This window comes from Pundamilia nyererei, unplaced genomic scaffold (genome assembly GCF_000239375.1).
Source record: "Pundamilia nyererei isolate P.nyererei 1_Seehausen unplaced genomic scaffold, PunNye1.0 scaffold00384, whole genome shotgun sequence".
NCBI classification, from domain to species: Eukaryota; Metazoa; Chordata; class Actinopteri; order Cichliformes; family Cichlidae; genus Pundamilia; species Pundamilia nyererei.
This window is the reverse complement of record NW_005187785.1, coordinates 183,798-193,887: the sequence shown is the minus strand read 5'-3', so window position 1 is coordinate 193,887 and position 10,090 is coordinate 183,798. Positions and strand designations below refer to the sequence as shown.

The following is a 10,090-nucleotide window of genomic DNA, read 5'->3' as shown; positions in this document are numbered from 1 at the left end:
GGACATGCAGAGCTGCAGGGGAGGACATGCAGAGCTGCAGTGGTGGACATGCAGAGCTGCAGTGGTGGACATGCAGAGCTGCTGGGGAGGCAGATGAGTCACTGTGGCGACCCCTGAAGGGGGCAGCCCAAAGAAGAGGAGGATCCAGCAATAACTTCCAGCTACAGTGTCAATATGATGTCATTCAGCTGAACACAGGCAGTAATTATTAGATGGAAGATCGGTTTACACGCTGGTGAAAGGCAGACGAAAACGAGAAGGAGGAGATGGGGCGTAAAAGATGTCATTCGCCTAGAAGAGCTTAGCTCGGCGCACACCAACGCCGAGCCCGACCTCACTACTCGCCCTCTCGGTCAAAGCGCTGCTTTGGCTCGACCAACCGCAACAACGCTCTGTACAGACCAAAAGTAAGAGCTTCTCTCCCCTGCCCCACCCCTTCCAATCTTCCCGCTCTCCTCCATCTCCCTGTCACATGCGCTCAACTCCCGTTTAATGTCCTGCAAATGAAGCGGATTTATTAATGTGTAATTAAGTAATAATCATCACTACATAATGCATGAGAGACTCCAGGGGCTAAGAGCTGAGCGAGAGGAAGAGGAGAGATAGGACAGCGAGGCTGCTGGAGCAGACAGAGAAGAAGAAGAGGAGGAGATTTCTGCAGCCTCGCTAAAGACACACATTAAAAACGGATTAATCCACTGAAATAACATTTTGATAAGAGCAAAGCTGCTCTCTTTCATTTCTTCCTCCTTTTTCTCTCACCCCGCGAGCTTCACGGCCCGTCGTCACACCATTAGTCCGCGTTCAATTAACAAACTCCAATTAGTCGAGTCCCCTCACTTCTAACGAGGCCTAATCGCTTTGAAGGCTGCGCTGGTCAAGCAAGAACACAGTGGCTGTGTTACATCAGAGAGGAACACGAGGACTGGTTTTACTGGTTGTCTTCAATATTACTGTTTGATTATATGGGTGCGTGTGACAAGCATGTCCTATCATTACAAAGTACAATGAAAAGCAAAGCTGTGAGCAAATCCTATTTATGGCAATCGGATCCAAGTTTTCTTTATTATTTTAACGGCAAATAAAAACACAATAAAATTAATTTCCTGGTTATATTTACAACAGTCTGAACCACGTGTTGACAACATGTCACCAGCAGGCAGGAAACAGTCAGAATGTCAATAGGAAAAAATGATGGACAATTCCATACACAGTATATAATTTTCTTTTGAGTTTTATCCTTATTTTTATTTGTATTTTATCATATACATCTGTATTTATGTAAATACGTACACTATAGCTCTTAACTATTACAGCGTAATATTTTGCACGATATTATACATTTTTATACTTTTATATAGATATTTTTTTATTATAAGTTTAGTAAGATGCACAGTCGGGGGGGGGGGGAGTACTTTTTAGCCGGAAAAAACATTTCACTGTGTGTTGTACTAGTTATAACTACATGTGACAAATAAATAAAGAATTGAAGAATTGAAGAAAAAAGCAGGAACCTAATTGGTTAATGGGTAACCGTCAGGATTCCTTGTTCAGATCAATTCTGACAAACGATAACTAGAGATGGATTCATCAGCCATCGGCCTGCACAGCCACCAGGTGGCTGGCAGGAGATGGAGAAGGTGGATTTGGTCCTTCCTTGTTGCTGTTTCGGTATGCCTGGCTGGCCAGTAACCCCAGTCAGAGCCAGCCAGCCAGTCAGAGTTGGGTGAGCAGGTGAAAGACAGAAGAACATGAAAACACAGATAATCCCCCGGTGATGCTCACCTCATCCTGGCCTCCATCACTCCCTCCCTCTTGCCCGCTCACCTGCTATGTGCCACTGCACTGGCCCCAAACACCTTTCCTCCCTTTTACCCTTCGCCTCCTCTTTTCTCCATTTTCCCCCAATGCCCGGTCTTGCCAAGCTGTCAGTGGGGCAAGGTGTGGAGGGGAGATAGCAACATGCATGTACACACAGATGACTGAGTACGCAAAACACACGGTGCTTATGCGAGCTACAGTACAAGGGCCGTGTTACCTTTGTGGTGGTCGTCAGCCTCAGCTCTGCTCGGCTTCGCTTGGCTGCCTGACTAAAGCTAAGCTCTGGTTATCCAGGCTGCCTTAGCGACACACACACAGCCTTCGTGTGCATGATGCATACAAACACACACACACACACAATGCAACGATGGAGCAGTAGTCGCTGGCCAACTGTGCCGAGTATGAACAACACTACAGCCGTATTCAACCCACGTTTCACAGAGTGATTAATGCAGTGCAATTTACTGTAAAGACAAGAAATATCAACAAGTGACAGGAAATTTATTATAAAAACCTGCCACGCCAGAATGATCTCTCCAAACTGTTTTAATGGTGTTATCATCCAATGTGTGGACAAGTTGGGAATCAGAGGTGCAGACCCGAAACCACACATGCAGTGTTTTCATGCAGCATACTAGACAAGCACACGTCAAACCCAGCCTCACTTTTGGAAAGCTTCCTTTATAAAATTCAAAATCCAATTATTTTTATTGGATAGGCGTAGTTATTCCTCAACAGTTCCATTTGTATTATAGCGACAGAGATGGGCCGCAAGCATCAACTAAAAATCGAAACAGGCTTCAGAGTAGATATCTGGAGGACAGTGACGATCACCTCGTCTTCCAAACATAAACCCTGCTCCCCTGGATGGAATGACAAGCAGCAGGCTTGTTTTTCTTCCCTGTACATATCACCCACATTATCAGAAACAACCCTCGAGCGAGCACACGTTCTGTCAGGACATCCTGTGTGGCCCTCCTGCTATCGACAAATTAATCTCACGCTGCCTCCGATGAAACCGGCTTATCCTGGGAACCTGTAGGAGAGGCTGGAATCTGTCCGTGAAAGTCGTGCTGTTAATCAAACTAACCGCCCGGTTCGAATCACTGTCAGAAACCCACTCGCTTCCTAGACAGTCCCAGAAAGGAAAGGCCTGCATGGTGGTGGAGATGGGGGAGGGGGTGGCGACCACATGGTCAGCTCATCCCGTTGCCCATCTGGGTCCCATAAAGGAAACACGGAGGCCAAGGACACCACATGCCCCCATGCACGATGCCCACTCACCCATGCACAGCAATGAATACCATTTTTATGATAATGGGGAAACTGAGGCCTCCTCTTGCAAAATGAAGAAAGAATTTTTTTCTTTCAATCCATCTTACAGAATAAAGACTTTGGCAAACTTTTAGAAAATCAAACCCTGAATTCCAGCTTCACATGTTGCCTGAGTATCTGTTCAACATCTCAGTAAAGCCTGCTATTATTTAAAACAGTGCAAACGCACACACACCACCGTGGACTTTCTCTCTCTTACGGTGTTGGAGTTTGAAACATTTGAAGAGAAAATGTGCAAGAAAAAATTGCTTGAGCCAATTTTATAGTAATGAAAATAAACACGAGTGACCCCGAGGACACGCAGAGTGGGGCCGAGTGATTTGATTTGGGTCAAACAGTCACATATATCATTACAAAGCAGCATCTCAGGACAAGCTGATTTTTTAAATTACATATTATTAATCAAGCCAATCACAACATCCCACTGTCAGAAACAGACCAGCGATCGCGTGGACCGGACACTGTGTCAGAACCAACGGAGCACATTCAGCTGATGGGAAGGTTCCGGTTAAATTCACTTGAACGCTGCCGTAGCCAGCAGCTGCATGCAGTTAAAAAACCAAAATCCAAACCGAGCCTGTGTCGCAAAACTACACGCGGACTAAACGATCCAACAGAAGGCATCTCGGTCACGGTCTCCTCTCCTCCACAGTGCCCGTGGACATGAAGTAGCCCGTACACACTTTCTTACCTTTCACGGAGCGAGGTTTGGCCTGTTTGCGTCTCGACATCTCTGCTCCGGGGCTGCGTTCTTCGTTCTTGAGTTGGTTTGTGTTCCGTTACAGGCGGACACGGTCCGGCTGTCCGTCCTCCGCACTCCGCCGCTGCTCCTCCGCCTGTTGCAATGCGGCAGCTTCAGTCTCTGAGAGCGAAGCGGCCCTTGGTCCAAACACGCCGGGGCTGAGTGGGGGGGGGGCTTCGAGGCTCTTCCTCCGCTGTGGCCGGGGCTCGCGCAACCTGTAGAATAAACGGGGGAGAACTTCCCGTCGTTGCCGCGACGCCGACAGCGGCTTTTAAACGTCTTCTCGCTTCGCCTTCTCCGGTGAAGCCCGAGCGCACTGACGGACCAGGGCGCGAGCTGCCGCCCACACGCGCGAGGCAAACACCTGAGCAGGTCCCGAGCTGTTTAGAGGGGAGAAAAAGTAACAGCGGGAACCTTCGGGTGCGCGGAACCCCGGAGGTGGTGAGAATGTTTGGGAAATTGCTTTGGAAATGAACCGTGGCTTCTTCCCCAGCGCTCGCTTCGTCTTCGACGGGCTTTGTTTGACTTTATCGAAACTATTTCGCTCTGCGTTTCCCTCCAGGAACCGAGCAGCCTTCTGCGTTCCGTCCTGATAGTCTACACTAGGCAGTGGTGGTCTGGTGGCATGGACATTGCGCTCTTCCCCTGCATCTCCACCCCGCGGGGAATGCTGCTTTTACAACCCACGCTTTCTTTCTGTTAATATTTCCCAGTGTCCTAACGGCGGTGTTAACAGCAGCCCAGTATTTCTATGAGTCTAACCCTTCGCTAGCCTCTGTCTCCCTGCTTTTTCTTTGTCCTGACTCTGGCTACCAGTCTCCCTCCTCCTCCTCTGCCTGCCTCTGCTGGCGGGGCTGCGGCGCAGACACACATAATAAAGCCAAGGCAGGCAGTGCTTGGCTGGAAATGTAGCCGCGTCCCAGCAGGGGGATGTGAGAGAAGGGTCCCGGCGGGGGAGCGCTCTGATCCCGCAGGGAGCAGCTCGGCACAGCCCGGGTTGGCTGAGGCAGAGAGGCAGGAGAGAGGCAGGCTGTGCTGACGGGGAGAGAGAGAGGAGGCGTGGAGAGAGTTAGGCAACAGCGCCCAGCTGTGGCCGAGCGGCACAACTACACCGGGGGCTCTGAGAGTCGAGAGGGAGGAGACGGAGCTGGATTGAAGCGCGGAAGAGGTGCACCGAGTAACCGAGGCTAATAGCGTGAGAGGTAATCAGTACCGGTGGCTGCGTGACGTCACCAAGGTGACAGGAAACAAGGCCGTGACGACATCACTTTGCAGCAGTGTTCTTCTGACATGTTGATTATAAAATGTTAGCCAGCTGAGGACAGTGCTGATGTTTTTGACTTCACCTACACGAAGCTGGACGAGTAAAGTAATAAGTCTCGTGACATTGATTGTTTTTCACTCTCGATGTGCCTTTTCTGTGACGTCATGATTCTGCAGCCAAGTTCATTTTGAACATTTGCTTCTTCTGTGATCGTTAAACGTGCCACCGCCCTGTCAGTGCAGGCGTGTTTGGAAGGTCTGCGTCTATGACAGAGAAGCGTGAGCGTACCAGGCAGATTCATTCATTCAACCATAAAATGTTTTCACATTCATCTCTGTGCTGATGTCTTTACAGCAGCACATTTCCACACTTCCAATGGAGACTTTGTGAAATTAAATGTCTGCTGTGTTCACAAAGGCGTGGATCTCCATCGCAGGTTCAAATTCTGCTGAGCTGCTTCCTACAAGAAACAAACGTGGTTGTGTTTAGGATACGCACATGGCCTTTTTCTGCGTTCGCGCGGTGAAAATAAGTCATTCGACTTACTGTAAAGACATAATTCAATTAGCCACACGAGTGTGTGCAATGATGTGAATGTGTGTGTGCGTCGGTCTGTGTTTGTGTGTCTTCTTTGGAGCTCCTTTTATTTCCAGTGAAGAAAAGAGGGACATGTCTGTGGACAATGTACGGCAGACAAAGAGGGAAAAATGAAAATCACTGGGTGCTTTGTTCTTGGCTCTGTGCTCCAACCGAGCGCTCTCTGACCGCAGCTGAGCTTTTCCATGTTCTCCCTCTCTCTCTGACTTCCCCTCTCCCGTCTCTCGCTCTGGTTGTCATGGATAGCTGGGTAACGTGGAGCTCCCTGTGTTGACCAGCAGGACCGCAGATTGAGCCTCCCTGCCCCCCAGCCCACCCCGTCCTCCCATGGAGAGACAGGGCAGCCTTTAAGATTGACCCCCCGCTGGGGTTTGCAAGGGTTTGGGGCGGGGGGAGTTCTCATCTCTGTGCACTCCATACCCTCCCTCGTCTCCCTCTTCCTCACCCTCCAACCTTCACCCTTCCCTCCAAATGAAACGAGTGCACGCCAGGAGACCCGTGTGTGTGTATGTGCACGTAAAGCTCCCCCAGGGTGACGGCTGCTGGCACGGAGGGGCAAAAGCCCTCGCTCAGCGGTCGGTCCTCCTTCCACCCCTGTCCCCCCTCTTCGTTTCTGCCGGTAAATACAAAGAGTGGGAAAAAAGCCCACATTACAAGCTCCTTAAGGGTCAAGGACAGGCCCCACTCTGAATAGCTTCTAAGAGTCGTATTGTTGATTCACATAGCCAGCGATTACACCCTCTGTCATCTCCACACGGATTTGGCTTTTTTATATACACAACAAGAGAACATCAAGTAGCAGCCACTGAATAAGTCGGCCAACAGACGTGCGGTGGGAATTGATACAGACAGCACATCAATGGAATAAACTGGGGGCAGATGTAGAATTACAGCCACAAAATGTGGATTTGGCTGAAAGATTTCATACCTCAACAGCAGTCGCTTTCACAGCCATGTGGAATGTGAGAGCGCTGAGATTATGACGCAGAAATGTAGGTGCCAGAATTATGTGCATTTTTTCATAAATGCATTCTCTATAGGTTACCGTGGTTACATTGTGTCTGTGAAACAACGAGAAAAACCCACTTTTGATGCACTCGTCCAACAAACCGGTGCGGTGTCTGTGTGAGGGAAAAGGATAACTGTACATGCTTGTTGTCATGTGCTGCTTTAGAGCTTCTAAGCAGTGCAGTCGAAAAGATTTCCTTATTGATATCAACCTGAGCATCTGAGTGGCCTGCATGAAAAAATGGAAACATTAACGGGATGAGAAATACTGTGGACACCGTCTGTTAATACGACAAGGACGTCATCGGCACCAGTTACATTTCTCAGAGTAGAAACATTTAACCCGTCTGATATTCAGCTTATTCACTCACACGACAAAATGAGATTTGCACTGCTGTCATTCTGATTTGTAGTTTTATTGTAATGAACCTCTTCCACTTTCTGCACTCGAGTCTCAGTTCAGTTCTCACAGTGGTCCGTCTGTGTGACAAAGACGCTACGTCGGCAGCTGTCGTCACAGCGTGCGCCGCAGGCTGGACAGTCGAAGTTTACAAACTTAACCCTTTCATGCGTGGTGGTCGCTACAGTGGACACATTCAAAGGCCGTTGTCTTGTATTTGTGTCAGTGTTGATGATATACTTCCACACGAACACAACACACAGTGTATATTATTGACTCGTCTGGCAAATTCATAAGTCAGAACGTATGTTGTCCACCTAAGTGTAAAAAAATCCTGATTGATGTTGTCATAATTCATGCATGAAGGGTTAAAGCAATTGCCCTGTGATATTGCTGCAAAGTTCAGGTACACTGCATATTCCTCTTTTTTTAGTGTTTATTTATAAGATTTAAAGTTCAAAAAGACATAAAATCACACAAGACACAGGAAAAAATTCAAAAACAACAACATCCAAGCACAGAGAAACAAACAAACCCACCGCTCAGTCAGTCCGAAAGGTGTGAGGAACAAGTCCAGGAAGGAATCGGTGTAGTTTTACACAAAGTGCAGTCAAATTATGTTAATATGATTGAGAAAGGGCCCAGATTTCACCAAACGTAACGCAAATGCCAGTCAGACCACAGAGAACCTCCTCGATATACAAACATGAATCATCTCACGCAGCCAAACCCTAAACGGGGGAGGAGAGGGTGATTCCAGGCTTCCTGACGGGGACGTCGGGGTGCTAGTGAGCCACAGCGAGTATACCATCTGACTTTACTCTTAGGTCATGAAGCAGGCTAAATATGTCAGTGTGGGGCAGGAGGTTCCTTCCATTGCTTTGTGTTCATCACATAATGACGGACGACATATTTCAAAGTCAGCGTTCTGCTTCATGTCATCATTCAGCCGTGAAAAACAATCAGATTACATTTGTTCTGGCTCCAAAAATACAAAATGAAAATATATGTAAATGTGCAACTAGCCTTTGGCCTGTATCCTGTTACAATGACTGTGTTCAGAATGAAGACGCTTACTTTGGATTACTTCAACACTCATGTATGTAACGAATAATGGACGTGTTATTGGTAGTGTTAAAAGTCATCCCTGTGACACCCAGCCCATAGAGTAGTAGCCACTTTTGTTTATTAACCCTCACAGCAAAATCCACAAAATGTTTTTGCTGTATCATCTTATGTATCATATCTTTTTTATATATTATTATATATTTTTTGTATCACATTTGATAGATTGGGCGTTTTTGGCGTTTTTGTTAACAACAATGTTTAGACAAAAAAAGAGTTTTTTCCAAATTATGGCAAGTATTGATCATGTTGATAAGAGACAGAGGTCTCAGGAACTCATGTAGCAAATATGATACAAAGGGCATGACGGGGTTAATTAAATAGAGAAATGTCTGTAACGGTGCAACAAAAGAGACGATAACTGTGTTTTCCTCGACCTTGTAGGCTCACAGGTTCAAATCAAAACCAGTCAACAGCCTTTACAGCTCCATGGACCTCACATGTTCTCAGAGACTCAGGTTTGCCTTCTGCATTTGTCTCATAGACTGTACATAAAAGATGGATGTAGCCACCATCAATCACCCAGTGGTGTGCTAAGCCCAATTCCCAGTTTTAGACTGGGTGGAGACATGAACCCAACCTCAGGGCATCAGAAGCACTCCAAGTACCAATCCCAAGTCTGGATAAGTGGTGTCAGGAAGGCCAGCCGACATCAATGTCACGTCCAGCACGTGGATGAATCCACTGTAGCAGCCCCTGGGAAATAAGGGATTGCTGAAAGTTGGCTTTAGGTTGCAGCTGGAGGGTAGCATGGCTGATTACAATTTTTAAACCAAGTGCTTATCAGGCTGTCAGATTCAGCTGAATCCTCTTCCCAAAATTATCCCAAACTAATAGTTCAATGAGTTTGTCGATGCCACAGAGTTGGTGAAACCCAAAATTCTCTCTAATCCACTCGTTTTTTCACATTTCATACATCCGTAGCAAAAATGACAATTAGTTAAGTGCAGGCGTTGCTAAAGGCTGACGGCGCCGTCTCCACATCAGCGTGAACCCTCCCTTTGTGTGGAGCTCTCACACACTCGGTGTCCCGAGCACCACTCTGCGTCTCACAGGAGTCAAAGCCCGAGACTGCCGAGGTGAGGAGCGCCCCATCCTCCACACTCTTGCTCCCGAACACGGGATCGTTGTGCTGCTTGCTTGCCTGCCACTAGTGGATAGAGTTCATGTTGTATTTATGTGGCCTAAAGCACACTCTCTCCCTTTATCATTCTCAGCCCCCCCGTCTCACTCGCTGCCTGTCTTCTGCCGCGTTGAACTCTCGCCAGCTCTACTAGGTCTCCCCTCTGCAGACAACAGTGTTCCATCTCGTTGCTTTTGCCCTAGATAGCGTCTATTTTTATAGGGAATAATTAGACACATAACTGATTTAAATACTAATACTGAGCCGTGTTCTTTTGTCTCAACTTAATGTGCGCTGGGTGCACAATGCCAAAGGTAAAAAGTGCACGTGCATTCACGCGTGCACAGTGTGTGTGTGCACTCTGCCGTCTAAAGTGATTTTTATGCAGATAGGCTCAGTAGTGGCACGGACAGAATGCAGTCTTCTGCATTATTTCAGTATAATTGATATGTGGCTGCATGTGCTGCACACACGAATACTGAAATGTGTGTTTGTGATTGTGTGAGCTGACAGGGGGCGATAGCATGTGGTGTGTGTGTGCGTGTGTGTGTGTGTGTGCGCGTGTGTGTGCATGCGTGCGCGTGTGTGTGCGTGTGCGCGCGTGCGTGTGTAGGCTGCATTCATTATCCAATTGGAAGGTGAAAACAAGGGAGAACCTTTAGCCTGCGGTTGCTT

General features: G+C 47.6%; 1 protein-coding gene across 4 annotated transcripts in view; it reads right to left on the bottom strand.

Moving 5' to 3' along the window:
- Window positions 1-4,914, bottom strand: part of znf423 (zinc finger protein 423) — a 129,272-nt gene extending 124,358 nt beyond the window's left edge. For all 4 annotated transcript variants that reach the window (XM_005752831.1, XM_005752832.1, XM_005752833.1 and 1 more), the window contains exon 1: window positions 3,848-4,914. In XM_005752831.1, coding sequence (XP_005752888.1) covers window positions 3,848-3,887 — 40 coding nt within the window. In that variant the 5' untranslated portion in view covers window positions 3,888-4,914. The remainder of the gene's footprint in view (window positions 1-3,847) is intronic.
- Between the last annotated feature and the right edge of the window lie 5,176 nt (window positions 4,915-10,090).